General features: G+C 50.6%; 1 protein-coding gene across 1 annotated transcript in view; it reads right to left on the bottom strand.

The window, feature by feature from the left end:
* PSTPIP2 (proline-serine-threonine phosphatase interacting protein 2) overlaps positions 1-21,390 on the bottom strand; it is a 55,953-nt gene extending 34,563 nt beyond the window's left edge. The window contains exon 1 of the mRNA XM_019531817.1: positions 21,281-21,390. Within this exon, the coding sequence (XP_019387362.1) occupies positions 21,281-21,313 (33 nt within the window). The 5' untranslated portion in view covers positions 21,314-21,390. The remainder of the gene's footprint in view (positions 1-21,280) is intronic.
* Between the last annotated feature and the right edge of the window lie 480 nt (positions 21,391-21,870).

Here is a 21,870-nt window from a genome sequence, read left to right as displayed (position 1 = left end):
AGCTTGTGGCCATTGTTCCTGGTGACTCCAAGGGGGGGCCCTGGTGAACAGACTTTCCCCGAGTCCCAGCTGCTGGCCCCCGATAAGGCTGTAGGCAGCCACAAGATCCCCCCTCAGTCTCCTCTTGCAGAAGAGATTCAGGTCCCTCAGCCGCTCCTCATAGGGCTGGCCACGGAGGCCCCCAACCATACGAGTGGCCTCCTCTGGACCCTCTCCAGGTTCTCCACGCCCCTCTTGAAGTGCGGCGCCCAGAACTGGACACAAGACTCCAGCTGCGGCCTGACCAGCGCTGCATAGAGGGGGAGCAAGACCTCTCTGGACCTGTTAGCGATGCCCCTGTTGATGCAGGACAGGCTGCGGTTGGCTCTGCCTATTGTTTCGTCCCATTGGCGACTCCTATTCATCCTGGAGTCGATCCTGACTCCAAGATCCCTCTCTGCCCCTGTGCTGCCGAGAGGGTCAGCCCCTAACCTATAACCACAATGCTGGTTCCCTCTCCCCAGGTGCAGCACCCTGCACTTGTCCTTGTTGAACCGGATCCTGTTCAGAGCCGCCCACTTCTCTAACCTATCCAGGTCTGCCTGGATGCGGTCCCTGCTTGCCGGTGTAGTCACTTTGCCCCACAGCTTAGTGTCATCAGTGAACTTGAGCAGGGTGCTCTCCACACCCTCGTCCAGGTCGCTAACGAAGAAGTTGAACAGCACCGGGCCAAGGACCGAGCCCTGGGGGACTCCGCTGCCCACACCCTCCCACGTCGACATTGACCCGTCCACCACCCCCCTCTGGGTGCGCCCCTGGACCCAGTTTGCCACCCGTGTGACTGTGCATTCATCAATGCTGCAGTCCCTCAGCTTGCCCACCAGCACTGGATGGGACACTGTGTCGAAGGCCGTCTGGAAGTCCAAGAAGACGACATCGACTTCCTTCCCATCTAAGCTCTTTGTTACCTGGTCATAGAAAGAGACCGGGTTAGTCAGGCAGGATCGGCCTGGCACGAACCCAGGCTGGTTACCCCTCAACATCCCTTCCCCTGCAGGGCTCTCACAAATGTGGCCCTTGATCATTTTTTCAAAGACCTTCCCCAGGATAGAAGTGAGGCTGACTGGCCTGTAGTTGCCAGGCTCTTCCTTCCTCCCCTCCTTGAAAATAGGGACCACATTGGCCCTTTTCCAGTCCTCAGCGACTTGGCCCGAGCACCAGGAGTCCTCGCACAGCCGTGCCAATGGCTCCGCAGTGACACCAGCCAATTCCCTCAGCACCCGCGGGTGAAGGTCATCCAGGCCCACCGACTTGGACACATCTAGGCCCTCCAGGTAATCCTTAACTAGGTCTGAACTAACAGTCGTGGGACTCGCATCCTTCCTGGGCCTCTCTACGCTGTCACCTGAGAGCTCCCCATTGTCAGCAGACAGGAACATGGAGGCAAAGAACTTGTTGGAGGGTTCGGCCTTCTCTCGCGCGTCTGTCACTACTGCCCGGCCCTGCCCCGGAGGGGTCCAATGTTACCCCGAGACTTCTTCTTGCTACCTACATACTTGAAGAAGGACTTTTTGTTATCCTTAATCCCAGAAGCTCATCTAAGCTCCAGTGCTGCTTTAGCCTCCCTCACCGAATCCCTACAAGCTCAGGGCAGGGAGGTGTACTCCCCCTTTGTCCCTGCCCCCTGCTTCCACCACCAGCACGCTTTTTGCCTTGCCCTCAGGCCAGCCTGGATATCCACGCTCAGCCATGAAGGTTTCTTGGACCCTTTTCCTGCCTTCCTGCGAGAGGAATTGTGTCCTGCTGCGCCCCAAGGATAGCCTCCTTGAGGAAGGACCACCTTTCCTGGACCCCCAGACTAGCTACCCCCTGGGCTCCGAGTGCCTCCCTAACTACTGCCCTGAGCGCATCGAGGTTGGCTTTCCTAAAGTCAAGCATTTGCGCTGTGCTAGTTACCCCGCCCACCCTTCTCTGAATAGCAAACTGGATCATTTCATGATCACTGTCCCCTAGCCTCCCTTGTACTAGCACCTCCCCCACCAGGTCGTCCCCAGAGGCTAACACCAGATCCAGTATGGCGTTTTCCCTCGTGGGGACGAGCACCTCCTGCACGAGGTGCAGGTCCTGGACGCACGTCAGGAGCCTTTGTGAGTGGCTAGACCTGGCCGACTGCTCCTCCCAGTTGATGTCGGGGTAATTCATATCCCCATGACCACAACATCCTTTGTACGCACGGCCTCCCCCAGCTGCCTGGAAAGCAGCTTCCTACTATGCAACCCAAACTTCCCTTGCTGGAACTTGAGACCACTGCTCCTTGTTCTGGTATCGACCACCGCGGAGACTAGCTTAGCTCCATCCTCTTTTGACCCCCCCTTCAGGTGGCTGAACGTTGCTATTAAGGTTGTTTTCTTAATACTTAACCTATTCCTACCAGAGGTTTCTCCACAAATAACTCCTACATTCAAAAGATCTCTTTCCAGAACAAGCCAGTCACAGAATCAGGCCTCTATTGAAAACACGTGATCAGCTTCCTGAGCTTGTCAAACACTCCTGCCAAAGAGCAAGCATGAGTTAAATTGAAACTAATACTCATGACAGCTGCAAAACTCAGGGCTGTCCTAACTTGGCTTTCTAGAGAGGATCTTGAAGAAAACCCAGATACCTGCAATCACCACTCAAACAAAGCATGGGTGTTGGACAGCCTTGGGGCAGGCCCTGCACCTCCGACATCAAGCCAGTGGAGAACCAGTACAAGTCCCACTGTAGCATCAGTTGGCGCTCATGTAGTACATGCAGCTGAGATATCCTTGCTCCAAATGACTCACCACTGAAGCTGGTTGGGAATCTTCCAGCCCAGTGACTTTCCAACAGCAAATGCCTTTTCCATTAGGAAAATCCAAGGCTATCTCCTCACCCGTCCGTTCGGAGGTTGCTTTTTCTGGGGTCAGCAATCAACAGCCCGTGGGCCAGACCCAGCCCACAAAAGGACTGAAAGCAACATGCAGTGGGACGCTTTCTCTGGCTTGCGTGGTCCACCCCTCCACCGTGTGCCGCCAATCCCATCTCTGGCACCCAAGCCACCTTTTACCACGCCAACCCTCGCTGCTTTGCGCTGAGGCCTGCTCCCTTGCTACTGCAGCCTGCATGAGAGGCTAGCCTTGGGCACGCAGCAGGGAGGGCCGGGGCACTGCAGAGGGGATTGGCAGCCCACGGCGATGGCTGCATCCCAAGCTGCCGGCCCCTGGTCTTGCCAGGCCCCCTTTGTGCCCACCACGGGGTTTGCAGGAGGCGACTATGCCCACCCTACTTCCCCTTCCCCAAGTCTCTCCCTTAGAGCAGATTCCCCTCCTTATAAAATATTTCCTGACTTGGGATCAAAGAAGAACGGGGAAAACATGCCTATCAGATATGCAGAGGCAGCGAACCATACCAAGAGACCTGTGCTTCTCCAGTAGGAAGCTGACCCATGGCTTACAGCTCTGAAACCCATCACCTTGCCCCACAACGTTTCACTCCTGAGCCAAAACTCGTTATTCCAGCCCACTAATCAGATTCGACACCATTACCACTGCAGTTCAGTTCCCCTCTCCCCTTACCCCCAGTATCCAAATGTTATCAAGCAGTTTCAAATTGCCTGCTTCCAGTACGTAAGCAGAGGACAAATGGGTTCTGCAAATGTTGCAATGCCAACATCAAGCACCGAAGTGGATCTGACTTGCAATCCATGGGACCTCACTAACATCATGGAGACTCTGGCCTGGTCCGATTCTGGTATGGCCCGAATCCAGCCACGGGAGCTGAGGATGATGCTGCTTGGAGCAGGGGGTTGGACTAGATGACTTCCTGAGGTCCCTTCCACCCTAACTGTCTATGGGCGTGTGTAGATGAAACTAAGAGGCATCACACGAGACGCGATTATAAGTGTGGTTCTGGCTAGCACAAACTCAATATTAAAATCGTACAAAAGAAAGCAAGCAAGGGCACATTCACTGCAGAGGCAGGAGACAAAATAAGCCTTTCCCACATAGCCTGGATATTCAGGATTATCTCCCATCTCTCTTCCCACTGGTGCCCAAATATAAGGCAAGAAAGGGAAAAAAAATACTCCCACACAAAATACAGTCCATCTGCAGTGCTCTAGAAAAAAAGCGGTGCCTTATTTTTTTTTTTAAATCCATACTTTTCCCATTAAAACGTTACTGCTTACAAAAATGTATGCGACGCGTCTCTGCCTGACTTCAGGCTAACACAGCTAACTGCTCCTCTCAGAAACAACCAAGCTTGAGAAGAGCATCGTGAGACTCTTCTGCCTCCCTATTTTTCCGCTCCCACTCCACCAAATGCCTCCCTCCCACTATATATACATACACAATGCAAAGTTTTACCACCAACCAGCTCCTCCGAATAATTCCTAAATCTTCCTGGAGCTCCACCGCATGCATCTCGCAGCAGCCAGCACGGTCACGTGCAGAAGTGATGTGTCCACGCAATACCAGGTGTCCCCATCCAGCCCATCACTGCCATGCAGAGTAGAACCCGTTAATTTTCACAATAGGCCCAGGGCAGATCCAGACTATCATTATTATTTTTTTTTACCATGGGAGGCAGCTTGCCGAACACTTCTTTCATCTAACCACAGGGACTCCAAGGGATCAGGAAAGACCCTTGAGGATCAGATTTACAAGGCCCCTACAGATCCACTGCACTCCAGTAGGAACTGTGTCTGCTAATTATGCCTTGGGTGAATGATAATGATAAGGTGGGTTAGCTGCATTCCTCCCGATGCTGGGGGCAAGTCAGGGGTATGTTCTGCATGCTGCCCAAGAGTTGGCTTGGAAACATTAGAGCCTGCCGTGTAGACTCAATGCTGCCGGACAGCCCGTGCTACCAGGTTTAATCAGGGTATGCTGGGCACGCGGATCACAAATGACACCGGGGAGGAATCAGACAGAAATTTGGCCTGGGGTTACTCCGGTGGAAACCTCAAGTAGCTGTCTATGGCCAAAGTAATCGCTCAGTGCTGTGACACCAGAGCCTTCGTTAAATGGAAGCGAGTTGGCAAATCAGATCCTCCTCTTCCTCGTTCAGGCCGCAGCAGCGCTCAGCCCCGCTGTTCAGACAGCGGAGAAATCACTTTCCAGAGCAACACAGGCCGAGCTCTTCTGCGCGGTGACGCCCTTGCTGCCACAATAAAGGATTCATTTATACCAGGTATTACCACTGCTCCTGTTCACGGGCTGGCACCCTCTATGCTAGGCACCACACAAACGCAGAACCAAAGGGAGCCCCCGCCCCGAGGGCTTGCAGCTGAAGAGCAGAGGCCACAATTAAACAAAAAGCAAGGGACCACCAGATAAAACTGAGACCGCATCAGTCAGCCCAATAGGCGGTGATCCAGCCAAACAGCTCGGAAGTTTTTGCAGGCTTTACAGCCAAGGGCAGCTTTAGGGGAGGGTCGAGAGATACAAGAAGATGGGAGAGGTAGCTGTGTGAATCACAGGCAAGGCACAAAATCAGAGAAGTTATGCAGAAAGAGTCTGCAAGACCTAGACAGAGCCTGGATACGGGGACCTGAAGAAGGGCCCAAACCAAGAGGACCTCAGGATACAAGCGGACGGCACTAACCACTTCGCTAGAGAAAGGAAATGCTGGGTGGGAATCAAGGGTGGGAAGATGACAAATGGTTGTAAGCCATGCTGTCCGTGGGCAGAGCCTTTGAGGGTGAGGAGGATCCTCTAAAGGACTTGGTGAAGGAACAGAGCAGGGGAGAACCAGGAGACTGGTTTTGTGAGTGCTGCTTCCTGTGTCAAATCAACTGACAAGTCGAAGAGGGTAAGGATGGGTTACTGCTTCCAGCACCTGACAGAAGATCAGTAGAGACATTAGGATCTGCTCTTGAAAGACCTTTGAATCAGTTCTTCAGTCTCTTATTAACGGAGAAATTCTCCAGTAAGAACACGTATGCATTCGCAGGAGGACAGATGCACACTGATAGCAGTCCTGGGTTTTTTCATTTTTTTAATATCCATCTTCTAATCCAACAGAATAAATAGCCTTCCAGTTCCCTCCACAGGGCTGGCTGGGGGTAAACCATCGAGGCAGGCTTTCAGTGGGCAGCATGTAGGCAAGTGGTCTGAAAAGCACTGATGTATATAGCAGGCCCAGCAGGGGCTAGTCATAACCACGAAGATGTATAGTATATACATTATAGATACACTAGTACTAGTATATAGTACATAGTATATAGTATATATACACTAGTACTAGTATATAGTACATAGTATATAGTATATATACTAGTACTAGTATTTTTACCTTGCTAAGAAGAGAGGAGGCAGAGTTTTACATGTCTTCGTGCATAGCTTTGGCGACCAGCTGTGAAAGCGCGGCTCTTATCTACAGTGGATAACAGCACCGGCAAGGTGCTGACCCTTGTATTCAAATCTCTTTCCAGCTAACAGTGAGGGTTTGCTGAGTATTCCCAGAACAGACCTGATGGACCCAGATACGTTTCTGATATCCCGTGACTGTGTAAACCTTCAGCTGCCATCGAGTCCCAGTGGAGCGACTCAGGGTTTTCACCGAGGTAGTTTTACTGGGAACAGAGTCTGTCCTCCGGAGCCCAGGGCTCTTCCAGGCGTGCACAGCAGCACAGCGACCTCTCACCAAGGCCCTGCCTGCACAGGGAAGATCACACGGCTGAGGTCAGAAAAGCTGTTCCTGATTAACTGAGTCCAGACACTCGTCTCCTGGAATAAGAGCGTCTTATTCTTTGTTCAGTCGCTCACCTTACAAAGTGGATTTTCTTATTCGACAACCAACAAGAGCCCCCGCGCAGAGCGCTAATCAGGAATGGCTACTCCGGACGACACGCTCTTTAGGGACGCGATGGGCACCGACTGCGGTTTCATAGTGCCCTCTCCCACCTTCCCAGGCACGCCTCATTTATAGCACTGCTTTCAAGGGCCATTTAATTTCTTTCAAACGCATCAAGCAAGCAGTGATCCTTGCTCAAAAGTCACTGTGCCACTGGGATGTCAGAGATGCGTCCAATCACTGCTGCAACCCAGAACCTGGTTGGTGTCCAAGACAAACCATCCTGAGCCTCCCGGCCCAACGCTCCCTTCTAAATGTAGAGACCGATTTCCAAGCCGGTTCTAAATTTGGCAACACCATTTCCCTGTCTTGAATGCTGGGAAACCACTGCTGCATGCCTACCCACCAGCAGCCAGGGTCAAGCATGATGAAACTGCTGCTGAGCTAGCACTTGCTTACGCGGTTTCTGGGTAAGGCATGCACCTCATGGAAGAAGGAAGGAGAATGAAACCAGTCGCTGCCTCCTGAGCCTAAAAGACAGGATGCCTGAAGCATTTTATCCTTACAGTGTGCTGGGCTAGAGAGACATAGGTTGGCCCACACAGAGGATAACTGACCCCTTACTACCGCCATGCAGAGAAACGTCTCCTTGTGCTCAAGCGGTTTGCCAAACAGGGAGGTTAGCTATAAGTACACAGGTTCAAGTCTCAGCTCGCTGGGTATATGAGGTCAGAGAGCTACACGGAAGTTGTGTCCTTCTGAAAAGCATGGGCTCAAGCTCAGCGTATACTTCAATAAAAGCAACGCCGTCACAGACTCGGGGGGCAGTTTGCTAGCTAGCCATCAGCGCAGCGGTCCCTCAAAGACATTAGAGCTCATGTGTCTCAAGGCAGCCAGGTCAGACTTCCTCCCTCACTGGAGGCACAGCCACCCGCTCTTTTTAAAGGCTTCGGCATCACCCTTGCTGCTGATACATAGCTGGGATCTTCAGTACTCTCTTTTGGATGGCTCCAATCAGTGGAGGCCTCTGCCAGCGCCACGCAGCGGCACCAACTGCTGGGACAAGACACTGAAGTTAGAGACGGACGCCCCCTGAAGAGAGACCCTTTTTCACAGTTGCGAGCTCGGGACAGCAGGATTCTTCCCACGGCACGTGGTGACCATCTGATTTCGCTGAGCGTGTACCAGAAGGGTAAGGCCAAACCAAGGGAAAGACACATTTAGTGACTCAGTGGAGGAACCGAGAATAGAAACGCGGTCGTTTGGTTCCCAGTTGGAAATCCTGTCCGCTTCTTACTTGTGAGAGTAAGTACCCCCAGATTTCCTCTCCCAGGAGCTGAATATAGAGTCCTGCAGGGGCCGAGTCAATGGATGATTAATAATCCAAGTTGTTTCACAGAGGCTTTTTCACAAGGGCCAGAAATATTTTCCTCTTGCCTCCTGGCATGGCTCACCCTGAATAAAGCATCATCCCCTCATTTGAATTTGCTCATCACCCACTCACCCAGCACATCACCAGATGTTCGGGAACACAAAGGTTTGAGGGGGCTAAAACACAGCAAGTGCTAGAAGTAAAAGCAAAGCAAGTCAATGAAATGATGCCGGGCACACGTTTCATAGTTTCGTAGTACTTAGAGTCAGAAGGGACCTAAACAGATCATCAGGTCCGACCCCCTGCCCTGGGCAGGAATGGGTGCCGCGTTAGGCTAATGTAAGGCTAAATGCATATGGCATATTGACAGAGTCCCATTTTGGAGGAAATTCTGGCTGCATCTGAACTAGAACAGGAATCCAAGTCATCTCCAGGGCTCAGAACTGCTGCAAAATCCAAGGGGATTTGGCTTCAAGAGTCAGGTCACAGGTCCACGGAGCATGTAAAATCAGGGTCCTGGAAAATGCAATTATTGCACAGGATGAATGCATGCCTCTGCCTCTCCCAGAGCATTTTGTACTATTTATAGAGCACTGGCACCCAGAAGTCGATTGTGCAAGGTGCTGTATGAACACAGAGCAACAAGACAATCTCTTTCCCAAAAATCTGATGCAGCACCGGCCTCGCCTACAGCACTGTGTCTCCAGGGGCGAATCGAAACCAAGATGCTTAAGTCAATGCAACACCCTGTACAGCAGAGCTGGCAAACTCATCTAGCCCCATGGGCTCTATGACTGGCACGGGACCGGCCCCAAGGACAGAATCAAGCCCCCAGACCCCGCCACTCCTCCATCATATCAGATCCAGCACACGTGGTGTCCACACCAGGACCCACGCTGCATGCGGTAGCCATGCAGGACCAGTCCAGGACGGGTGCAGGGCCCAGGCCGGCTGAAACAGGCAGCGTGTGTTGCGTGTCCAGGTCCCTGTGTGCGGGGGGGCCCGTGCGGTGTGCCGACTGTGGGTCAAGCTGGGATGCAGGGGCAGCACTGGGAGCCAGATGATGGAGCCACTTGGTCCATACCTTTGACACCCCGGCTAGAGCATCCACACAAGGGCTTGCGCTGGTTTAGCTGAACTGGTGCAGATTTGAGCGTGGAGGCCCAGAGAAAAGCTGAGTACGGCAGGGTGGGAAGGACACAATGAGACAGAAACATCCAGCATGACCGGTAGCAGCCTCAGCAGACCACCCCCCTGCGATCCGATGATTACAAACTTCACAAATATGAAGAACGGCAAGTCTGGCACCCCTCAAAGATAATTTGAGGCTTCATTGGAAGGATGGAAACTTGAACAATGTTTTTGTCTCTCCCAGGTGTTCATTCATCATGATAGACAGTAAAATCCACTTTAAACATGATGACTGTGAATCCCTCTCCCTGCCTTCAAAACAGGGTGAAATTGCAGCTCTGCTGAAGTTAATGGGAACTTTGTAATCAGGACAGCCAGGATTTCATCTGCAGATCCTCGTCTTGGCACAATTTCATGCGGTTTCCAGCGGGGCTATTCTCTCAAGGCAGACAGACCTGACTATCTACTCGTCTAACCCTAACGAGCGCAGGGGGCTGGACCCAACGATCTCATGAGGTCCCTTCCAGCCCCTGTTATCTGTGAATCTATGAATCTGAGCGAAACGATAAAAGTAAGACGAGAAAGGCCTTTTGTTGACCAAATCTGGAAGAACTCAAAAATTGAATCCCCCTCTCTTCCATCTCTCCCCCCTTAGCTCTCCCAGGGAGCTATTAACAGAAACAGAGATACGCTATTTACAGTATTATCCATGGAAACTCTAAATAGACCATCTCAAGGTGACAAATCAGCAGCTGATGTTTCCAGATCCGGTGGAATATGCTCAGGTCCCAAACATGCGGAAACTAACAGTTCAGCCATTCGGAAAGCTCCCCAGGGCCCAGCGCGTGGGTGCTGCCAGATATCCAGCTCTGCCCCACTTCATGTGTACGGGGGGGAAGGAGAGGCAGGGGAAGACAAGCGTGTCTGGAAGACAATTTTGATGCTGCAGGAAAAGTCTTGGCGTGATGAAAGAGCGTAATATTTCAAAGGACCAAAAAAAAAATTTTTTAGGAGCTTCACATATTTAAAATGAAAGAGGAAGAAAACACTGACATTTTCCACTACCACAAGCACAGTCATGTTGATTCAGCATAAATGATATTGGGCTTTATTTAAGCCCACATCAAACATTCAAAATGATATAAGGTGGCTTTTTAAATCCAAGCCGTTTTCTTTTCATTTCAGAATGTTGATTCAAAAGCAAGCATTTCCAGTTAAGGTTTTTGGAGAGAAATACAAACTTTTCTCTTCGGGCTGAATCGTCCCCACCAAACAAAAAATTGGATTATAAATAGTCTATTTCTTTGAAAACTGTTGCCATGAAACCTGTGCCTTGCAGTGCAAATACAAAGCAAAAAGCTGGACTGTGCCTGTATAGAGACATACATATAGTCATAGGAAAATAGGGCTGGAAAGGACTTCAGGAGGTCTAGGCCAGCCCATGCTCAAGGCAGTATCACCCCTATACAACCCATCCGAGACAAGTGTAATCCAGGGGTGCCCAGCCTTCCAGCCCCGTGGCCCAGACAGGTGGCACAGGTTCAGTCGTGAGCCCATGGACTTGCACGTGGGATCAGTGCAATCCACGTGCCAGCCCAACCCCACCCACTCAGATGAGGCCTCAGACCAACCCCACACACCAGAGCAGGACCACATTATCCAGCTCCCAGGGCTCCCCCCACGGGTCTGGAAATTTGGCAGCAAGACAGTGACAATTAACACTGCTACCGTTCACTCACCACCATATTTCTTGCCCCCCACCCGCCCCCCTGCCCCGCAGGCTGGATGACATGACTTGGCAGGTTGGAATTGGCACGTGGACCAGATGTTGAGCACCACTGGTCTAAAGTAGCCTTAAAAGTGTGCAAATATCCCTCACTCATAACTACCAGGCTGCATGCCCAACACATCAGCAATTCTTCGTTAGCCTTTATATTGCATTCCCAAGCAAACCCCAAAATCAGGCAGCTCAGAGGCTGAGGAGCAGGCAGCCAGTTTGCAAAGGGCTACTGCTTGAACGCCCTTTATTTATACAGAAGTCTGCACCTTGCTTCCCTGAGCTCCTGTCAGCACCTTGGTACGCCTAAAAAAACACAGTCCGTGATGCACCTTGTGCTAGTTTAACATTTGAGAGCTCCATACAAGAACAGTACAAACATGCATCTTTATCAGCAGCGGACACATTTCATCGTCACGGTCCCTAGGATTTCTCAATAATGATCGCCTCCCCGACGTCTGTGGAAACCGGACCTATTTGCAACAGAATTAGTTGACTTTCTTTTCTCTGACTTCCACAGAAGTGGGGGGAGTAGTTAGAGGGTTTCAACCTGATCTCATCAGAGGAGACACACGGGGCAGACTGGCGAAGCCTGAAAGCAGAACAGAAAAGTTCTCCGCTGCTGGGGAACGAGATGCTTGGAGATCGTCTGGGGAATGAAGAAGAGGCCACAACGTTAGCCCTTGGAGCGTGTCGCTGCCGCACACGGGGCCACCCTGGACTTAAAACACTGACCAAATTGTAAAGATTTGCAGCTTCAGGGTTTATGAGAGGGAGAGGGAAGCGGGGGAAAGAGTACAGTCATCCATCATGTCTATTGTTCCACCAAGGAACCACCTCAACAAGGTGCTTAAGCCTGTTCCCTATCGGGGCCCTGCATTTGCACGGCATCCTCCAGCTGACATCCCACAGCCCTCCGCAAATGCCTTTCCAGGGAAAGAGAAGCAACCGCGCATTGCAGGAGAAGAAACCCAAGTCCAAAGCCGTGAAATGGTTTGTGCAACATCAAGCAGCACGAGAGGCGACGCGGAAGAGAGCTCCGGAGTCTCCCTGGTGTAGCCATTAACTACCCTGTTCTCTTCCCCTGCCCTAAGGGTCCTTTGAACTGCTTTGCAGGAAGATTTCTCAAGGTCAGGCTCACCTAAGGAGGCTGGGAGCAGCATGGCATGTGGAGGAAACCCGAACAAAGCAACTGAAGGGAAACCAAAGCAAAACACGCGCTGCAGAATCGGTGCCCAGCAGGAAGGATGAGGGCCAGCCATGCCATAAGGGTAGTTCCTTTAAGAACAGACAGAAACCAGATTGACTAAACTGGATTTCAGGAGACAGGCAATCCCCATTAGTCTTTCCCCAACGGGCGGTCCTCAGAGTTACTGGACGTGCAATTAGAACAGGTTCCTAAACCCAGGAGTCTCAGCCCAGGCTCTGCAACTTTAGCAAGTCACGTCATCATCTTAGGCCTCGCTTTTGCCAGCTGGGAAATGGGCCTACTCATTCTCAGCCTGCTCACAGGACCATGGGGAACCAAAGCTGTTTGTTTTCGAGGCCCCTGGCAGACGTTCAGTTCAAGGCGCAGCGGGATCTGATCTGCGATCCCAACAATCGTGCCCACTGCCACGACAAATGTGCGTGAGGGGAGGCGCAACTGTGGGAAGCGCAGATCAGATCTCGGCCATGCCCTGTTGCTGGTGCAGCCTCCCCCTGCACGGGCAGGTAGCAAGCCAGGGGCCCAAGGCAGGCGGTCCCAGCTGCAGAAGTGCACAGGAGCCCTTAGCTCCTTTGCGCTCCCAAAGCTCCTGGCAGACGTCACTCCGGCGCGCTCCTGCGTTCAGCACTCTCAGCCATAGGAGCGCATTGGAGTAACATCCGCCAGGAGCCCTACACAAAAAAGATGCTCTATACCCTGGACGCACACTCCATACTCCAACATTTGCAAAAGGCCACCCGCCTTGGTAACCACATTTTTTAACCTACCACTTTGAGTTAAACTGACAAGTAAATCTCTTTAAGAGCCCAAGAGACTTAGGAGCCCAACTTATATTCAGTAGTTTGTTAGGTACCTCAGACTCACTTAAGGTCAATGGGATTTTGTCTCCTAAGCCACCTGCGCACTTTAACCAAAAAGATTCCGTTCCTTTTAAAAAAAAGTTTCCATAGGATCTATAGAAAAGTATCATTTTTAATCACTTAACGCAAGATCACTGGGCATCAACTGCCAGTATCCAGGGCTGCTTGCCAGCAGGTCATCTATTAAACATGATATAGCAATTTACCCATTCATGTTACTGCAGGTTGGACTAACAAATGTTACCCAAAAGTGCCTCGGGGATTAGAAGCCAAGCATCTCCTGCTAAATTACCTGAACTACTCATCAAAAACTGGTTTGGGGAGATGCAGACACAAACATCCAGGAAACAATTAGAATAAAAGCCCCCCTGGGATTAAAAAGAGAACAGCAGGTTGCAAACTCGCCCCGTTTCTGCAGCTAGAGCTGCAAGAAGGACAAAGGGGAAACAGAAGAAAAAGAAAGATATTTTCGTCAGCTGGTTTCTGTTTTGTTTTGAGATCACTTGCAAATGTAAGGCTGCCGCCACGGACAGCTCTCCTGGGGCTGGGCTTTGAAAGACTCTCACTCAGCTTGGGGCTCGAGCGAGCATTTCTGTGTTAGCACCTTCTACGCATGGGCATTTTACAGTGCAGGAGATTTTCCTCTATGCTTAACAGGAAAGTAATAAACAGCGTGGGAGTGGGGAAAAGGATTCAAAGAATAAAACTACGTTTGATTTTGCAATGAGCCTCCACCAACCATCTACCAGAGGGGAATGGGCCCAAAACATTCAGCCTCAAAGCAAACTGAACCCAAAGAGGTAACTCTATTACCTGACAGCAGTAGTAGACTCTTATCCTCCCTGCAGAAGCCGCAACAAGGACACATGACCAAAACTTAAACCAGTGACTTTCACATGGGCTAGGTGTCTTGAGCTTCACTTGAACCTTAAAAAAGCCATAGGGGAGATACGTGGAAGGACACAAGTGATTTGGTGCAGAGGGACAGGCGGGTGTGCGAATGGACAAAGGATGGGGTCATGATAAGTGTTGGAAACAGGAGAAAAGCAAGGCAAGGAAGCAGGGCCTGAACTGCATTCATTCCTTGGTGAGCGCATCCCACCTAATGCGACATCTCCAACATCATCTCTGGGATGGAAAAATAAATTAAACAACTTTTTACTACCTGCCCTCAGAATTCATATCTGTCTTTTGGGGTTTGGGGTTGGTTTTTTAAAATTTCATGTCTGGGGCCAAATCGACCAAATCAGTTCTAAATTTTATCGACTCAAGCACAGCTCAATCGTTCGAGTCGTTGTGGCACTACCACTGGAAAGTCTCCTACCTCCCAGATTCTTCAGCCTGGGGCTTCAGATACTCCCAAATCCATAGCAGACATCCTATGTGTGAGCCCCAAACCCAAAGGCCTGGAGTTCAGATGCCGCCTAGGCCAAAGGCCGAAGCAGCAAGCTAGAGGGAAAGCCCAAAAGCAATCCCCCATCATCATAAATTGGGTAGCATGTTGGAGTAACACTGGAGCAATCCCCCATCACCATAAACTGGGGAGCGAGATCCTTGCACCTGGAGGCATTTGTAGACTCGGGCAGGGGTCAGCCTTCCCGCAGTGCAAGTCCAAGGGTGTGCCCACCCTCAGTGGGAAGGGATAGAGAAGCAGGCGACAGTGCTGGGAGAGGGACACCGGTGATTTGAGCTTGGGTCCCTCTTTCCTCTATAGAGTCAACTCCACACCAGCGCTCTTAACTATTCACAGTTTAGTGAATTATTATATGCATATTATTCTTATCCAATATTTATATAGGGAAATATCTTAATAAGTATCAAAGGAAAACTTCCCGTAAGTATCCCCAGCGATATCAGTCAACAACACCAAAGGTATACAGATGAATATTTACAATACGGTACGCTGAGAACCACCTCCTGGGACGGCTTGTCCCAATGAGCAACCCGCCTCGGGGATGGCCTTCTCAACCCCGTGCCCGACAGAGGTCTGGAGCAACTGGTGAGTCCTCAGGATGCCCGTGCGAGGAGGAGGGCGGATACCCAGACGGGTGAACCAGGTAAGTTGGGACCGCGGGAAAGGGGAGGCACTGGCTCCCCCCCCAATCGGTGGATGGGCTCCACCAATCAGCATTGAGAATACACGTGCCCAGGATGCGCCGGGGCTCAAGCAGGTAAGCTTGCTACACATTCAAGGCCAAGAAGAAGGGTATGTCCCCTGCCAGGTAAGTAAAACCACCTGGGCAAGAGCAGTATCTGAGCAGACAGTCATGCAGGAGGTGCTACAAGGCAAGGAGTTCAGGCCCAACCAACCAGTGGCAAGTAAGCTTCATTATCCACGTACAGCGATGAGGTCCAGTAGTGAACTGCCTCAAATCTCAGCCTTTTCTGCCATCTTGGAGGGACAAGTGACCAACAAATGCTCTCGGGGTGGCTCAGAGCAAACACTACGCGCTATGTAATCGAGTCACAGCAGCTATGACAATCGGCTTTCGAGCCCTTTTCTGCTCTGTTGGTGCAGGATTGTGGCCTCCACACTCCCAACACCTGGGCCTTTTTTCCTTTTTTTTTGGTAAGTGTATGAGCACGACCCATCAGGCCCTAGCTGAGCAGCGCTGCAGACTGGCTGCGATGCAAAGGCAGCCCCTGTCGCCAGCCAGAGCGTAGTTTTGGACAGTCAGCATCCACAGCTCTGCTGTGCTTCAAAGGAGACCTTTCTTTCAGTCTGACTTCCTTCACTAAAAAAAAAAAAAACAGCCATAAACTTCCAACAGGCAGCACAGCAAGGGATCTGGATTTGTTTAGCAGTTACATTTTTAATTCATTCATTAGCCAGCCCTACTGCATAGTCAACTCCAGGGCCCAGCTTTTAGCTGATCTATGGGTGCCATCATTGCTTTCATGGGGGTCGGACCCATCTCGTGGAAACATTTCTAGCAGAAACCCAGACTTTCATACGTTCTTGCTCTCCAAGCAGTCTTATCATTCACAATGATCTATACGGAAGAGTTCCTCTTCCTCTTGCCTTTTTTATATTGCATGAATAAAGAGGAAAAATTAAAGGAGGAAGTTAAAGTTTCCTCATTGCAGGCAACAATAAGCAACGTGCAGAACATCCTGGAAACCTGCAAGCCGGAAGCGGGCGTTCAAAACTCAAGTTACAATTTGTGTCTTGGACTTCTCCTCCAGGGCAACCCCACCTCTCCACCTCCTTCGCCCCCCAAACCTACACTTCAACCCCAGCGCTCGTGGCAAAGAGATCATGAGCTCTGGAGGGTGGTGACTGTCTTTGCATTATACAGACCCAGCAGAGCAGGGCCTTGATCTTAGACTGAAAGCTCTGGGTATTACTAGAGACCAAGATTGAATCGTAACGCACTGTGGCTCTCTGCTCACCCCGATCATCTTTATTCAGGCAAGACTCCTGATGGTGCCACTAGTTTTGCCCAAATAAAAACTGTAGATTTAGGCTTTAAGCCAGGGGCGGGCAATTATTTCAGGAGGAGGGCTGTTACTGAGTTTGGCAAGCCATCGAGGGCTGCATGACAGGCAGCCAGGGGCAGATAAATATTAATTTTCTATTTTTTAGGGGCCCGGCAGGCTGGATAGAATAGCCTGGCTGCATTTTGCCCACCCCTGCTGTAAGCCTTGTGGGGGAGAGGCTCTCTCTGCTGCCCCGCATATGAAGAACTGTGAAATAACAGGTTTCAAGACCTGGAAAACAGCATTCAGGAGGCACCAACAACATTTCCATGAGGGTGGAAGTAAGCTCTTGCGTTATCCTAGAACTGAAGGATTGTGAGAAGAAGGCTGAAAGCTGGGAGCTCCAGAGCCAGCGGATAAGGGCTCAAACCCATCAGCACTTACGACTTCCTTTACTCATCCGAATAGTCCACAGCATCACAGACAAGGATCGACTTATTCATAGACATAAGTCCTTGCAGCATGGAAGCCTCAGTGGCCTATGCTAGGAAAAGCATAACCCTCAAATCACAAGACTACAGTCCATTATTGTGCTACGTGTTGGTAATAGGACCCATCAAAAATCTGACAGTGAAACTTCCTCCCACTGTACCCTTTGCTATCGAAAAAATATGACCTGTCCTACCTTCTCCTCCCCCGAAAACAAAAAATCCAGCTGCGGTCAAAGTTTTTTTGATTGTTTTCCAAACCAAAAAATGTTTAAACAAAGTGTTTCAGATTAGGGGGTAATGTTTTACTTTTGGGAGAAACAAAGCTCACTTTCTTATGTTCCACACCCCCTTTTTCTAGTGGGGGAGAAGGGGAAATAGTTTAAGAGAGTTTTTTTGCCTTCCTAGCAAAATAAAACTCTTCTGGGTGTTTTATATGTCTATATTGTATATGTGCATGTGAGTGTATTTTATATACATATAAAACACCCAGAAGAGTTTTATTTTGGTAGGAAAGCAATGCACTCTCCTTCTTAAACCTATTTTCCCTGCCCCCCAACTAGAAAAAAGGGACATGAAACATCAGAAAGTGACATTATAATAATAATAATTATTATTATATATGTTGAATAATAAATATAATTATTATTATATGGAGCTGGTAGGGAAACAGCAATGTCTTTTGAAAGACCCAGGAAAAATAATTAATTTCAGCTGAAATTTTTGGTAAAGTTATACACAACAAAAATTCTGCATTTTTGATTTTCAGATTTTGAAATGAAGCAGTTTAATATTTCCTAGCTAGAGATATGAACAATCAAATATATTGAACAACCAATATATATAATTGGTTGTTCAATATATTGGCTGTTCACTATCTTTATCTAGGAAATTCTAAACCGCTTCATTGCCAAATTTGAAAATTTAAACACTGACCCGTCAGAATTTGTGTATAGCTCTGGCATTCCCTGGCCCCCTCGCTGTGTTGAATGCTTGTTGGATGACATACCTTCACCAAAAATTTCAACTGAAATGAGATTTTTTTTTTTGTTTCCCTGGGTCCTTGCAAAGACATCTCTCCTTCCCTACCAGCTCCGCCGTGTCTGGTTGCAGATACTTCGCTGCAGACTGTCGCCTACTAAATAAAAGGGTGGGCATGAAAGACGTCCCCCCAGCACGCCCCGAGCTCCTGAGCCCGTCTCTGGAGAAAGAGGGCATGTGAGCCGGGTACAGCTGGGTTAAGAGAGGCTCTTACAAAGCGAATCACTAGACAGGCACATCAAGGCCTTTCTTCCATTGCTGAGGCTCTGCTGTCAGAGACCCCAATGCAAGTCAGCAGCTGCCACCACCACCACCTGAAACGTATTCAGAGCCACGTGCTTGCGGCAGCACCGCACTAGCTGGTCTGCCGTACCGAAAGGCACCTTCTGGGGGGGCATCTCCTCACACCGGACCACGGGACCTGGCTGAAGCTGGAGTAACTCTGCAAAGAGGCTTCTGCCACCGCCAGGACACTTTGAAGAGGGCCCGCGAGGGTCCAGCACACCGCACTGCAGGAATGAAGCAGGGGCTTCGGTTTTCAGAAGCATCCTGCGCCGTCATCTATCCCACGTAGCCCTTAGAAACTTTAGATTTAGCAAAACACAGGCAAACGCAGAGCGGAGAGACAGCCTAAAAGGCTTTCCAGACTAAGTCAATCTGGTGCCTAGACTCAGATGCCAACAGCCTGGTTTTCAGAGATACGGGCCGCGCGACCACACATCCATTTCAGCGGGAACGTAGAGCGCTGAGCATCTCTGAAAACTAAGCCCGCGGGTGGTGGCAAGCCGGGCACCCAGAAACCCATATCAGGGGAGGTTTTGTTAAAAGTTTTGTGCGTCCCTTCTTGAGCGGTGAGGGAGACTGGGCGTTGTGTGCGGCAGGGGGGTCCCACCACGTTTCCCTTCTGTGCAAGGGCGTATCATTTTAAGGAGGGTTTTCTCTCGACTCAGGATTGCTTATCCATGCTGTGCTAATGCTCCCACTCACCTTCCCCATGTCAGAGAGGATCAGCCTCCTCTGCCGTGCCCTTCCTCCAGACCTCTCTGAAGCCTGCTGCGGGGTCTCCTGTGGGGGAGGTCTGGCAGGAACAGCAATGCCCCTCGCTCTCCTTCAATCTCATGGACCTTAGGAGAAAAAGGCAATACAGCTCCCCCAGGCCAGGCCATTTCTGCATATCCTCTCAGAGGTCCTGCGCTCCCGTGGAGCCAGCCTGCTTGACTGGGAACCGGTTTGGTACAGGGATACAGAGCCCCTGTGCAGATGGACCCCGGCACAAGGTTTGGGGGATAACCCCACTCCCTCCGTCAGCATGGAGGAAGGCACTGCAACCCCCTCTTTTCTGGTTAGGGTTGCTCTTTGCTGCGGTGTAAGCTCCAGGTATAGATTTGATTGTCACCCCTAACCTGACTCGAGTCCCTACATGAACATTTCTAGCTTGAGCCGAGCGGTGCTTGTAACTCAAGGTAGCTGGACCACCAAGACACGGCCTGACGCTCAAGTAAGGCTGATGCTCGAGCCATGAAGCTAACAAGGCGCAGGCAGTCTGAGCTGCCGATCTACGTGCCCTAAATCCTGGTTGCTCAAGCCTTTCCTGTTTCTCATATGCTTACTTAATCCCTTCCTCACACCCCAACACCAGCCCCCAGCAGTGGGTGAGAAGGACCTTGCCCATATAGTTTACCGAGGCATTTTTCTTTGCTTTTAAACACACGGCCACCTAACTCACAAAACTTCTTTTTTTGGCAGGAGAAAATTGTGTTTTGCTTTTACAAAACAAACAGCACAAGATAAAAGTGAGGCCATAATTGATGCCTGGAAGAGAGAAGCAGGTCACCAACCAACCAGGGTTATTTCCATAATATTTTTCAATACCTATCTGGTATTTACATACCAATGCTGTCACGCTATGGATTCGGACAATAAGGCCATTATAAAGCGCAGTGTTTTTTATACCTCCCGTTCCAAACATAGTGCAAGTCAATTAATCCGCTCAGGGCTGAAACCACTTCCAGCCATGGATTTCAGGCTTCGGAGCCTGGCAAACATCCCTGTGAGGAAGGGAAGTCTCCATAGCCCCATTTGAGAGAAAGCAGATGGCAGCACTGAGTGCCACCAGCCAAAATGCTCAGATGTAGCTACTGCCTTGGGCACAGGGCCTCCAAGCATTGACACTTGGAGAGGCACCAAGTAGCCGCAGCGCTAACAGGCTTCAGCATTTGCTCGGCACGCGCGCACCCAAAACCTACGGAAGAATCAACCCGAACAAACTTGCCAGAAAATCACACAATGAGTGTGGTGTATGAGCAGACTGAAAACTGTCTAAATCCTAGTCCTGGATCAGAAAAAATTCCCATTTCCGTAATCTGCCTGGACGGGATGTTTCAAAGCAGCCGGCTGTGACTCCAGAAACCCCCAACCCAGCAGGCTCCTGCATCCCGAGACCCCTAAGCCTGACCACACTTCACCTTGACCCAGGGCTGGACACAGGCATGGGCAAACCGGGCAGCTGCCCAGGGCCCGGAGAAAAAGGGGACCCGAAAATGGTAATTTTTATTATTACTATTACCATTATTTCTGGCGAAGGGGGACCCAATACTAAAAGTTTGCCCGGGGCCACGAGGAGCCTAGGTATGGCGCAGGCTTGACCCACCTCTGACCCAGATCATAGGATTCGGCTCTGGGGAGCAGCTTGCAGGATGAGGGGCAGGCAGCTTTCAAAAGCACTTTTGGGGTTTGCGGATGAGAAGCACTGCACAAACGCTAGCAGGGAAAAAAGCATCTCTCAACACAGCTTCACAGCGCTGGCAAAGACATAACGAATACTGAACTGCTACCCCTACCCTAGCACAAATCCCCACCGTGGCAAAACCAGGGGTCTGAGAGCCACAGACCAAGGGCAGATCCCTGCTACTGCCTGGCAGGCCATTTTAAACATCCTGCTCTGCCCGCTGCCCGGCACTCGTCCTCCCCACGCTAAGCCAGGAGCTCAGGGGCCAGCAGATGCCACAGGCAGGGAAAGAGGAAATATCCCTGAAAATAGCTTCTTTTTTTCCCCCTTTGGAAAGACAAGTGTTTCTGCAAACTAAGAGAAACGAAGCTTGACCCTGGCAGCAGCTCAGCCCTGAGCCAGCTGCTGCTCCCTCCTTCCAGCTGTTCCCCTGCCCTGCCCAGCCAGTCCCCCACTCTCACCCAGAAATTATTCTTGAATAGAGTCTCCCTCATGGTGCAGGAGCAGCTACCGCTCAGTCCCAGGCTGCAGAGTCTGACCTGCCTGGAGGGAGCCTGAAACTTAGTTCCTCAAACCTTTGTGCCTGCCCTGCCTCCTCTGGGTCCTAAACCCCATTGCAAGCCCCAGGCACAGCCAGCCTGCTCTGCTCCCGGAGCTGCCCAGCCTGGGACTGCGGAGAGACTCAGCAGGACTGTTCTCTTTATTTTTGGCAAGAAGGGAGGGTTTTTTTCAGGGGGGTGATATCTGTTATTGGGCCGGCTGCATGGCGAGGAGAAAGTTGGGGAAGTTTTCCAGTGCGAGACATTCTTCTGGGAGGGAGGCAATGCACAGAGGTGGTTAGGGACAGCGGGTAGAGCTGTGACAAACCATCAGCAGAAGAAAAGAAGCTTGATTACAGAGAGGTCAAGACCTACCCAAACAGAAGAGGGTCTTTATCAACTGTAAGGTGCAGGAAGCATTCAGAAATCAGGCAGATTATACATATATATATATATTTAATATATTTCTCCAGTTTCCCACTCTCCCCCACCCCCTTGTGTCTTCTCCTAGA

This window comes from Crocodylus porosus, unplaced genomic scaffold, assembly GCF_001723895.1.
Source record: "Crocodylus porosus isolate Cpor-Errol unplaced genomic scaffold, CroPor_comp1, whole genome shotgun sequence".
Classification (NCBI taxonomy): domain Eukaryota; kingdom Metazoa; phylum Chordata; order Crocodylia; family Crocodylidae; genus Crocodylus; species Crocodylus porosus.
The sequence above is the reverse complement of the archived record's forward strand: the minus strand, read 5'-3'. Positions and strand labels throughout refer to the sequence as shown.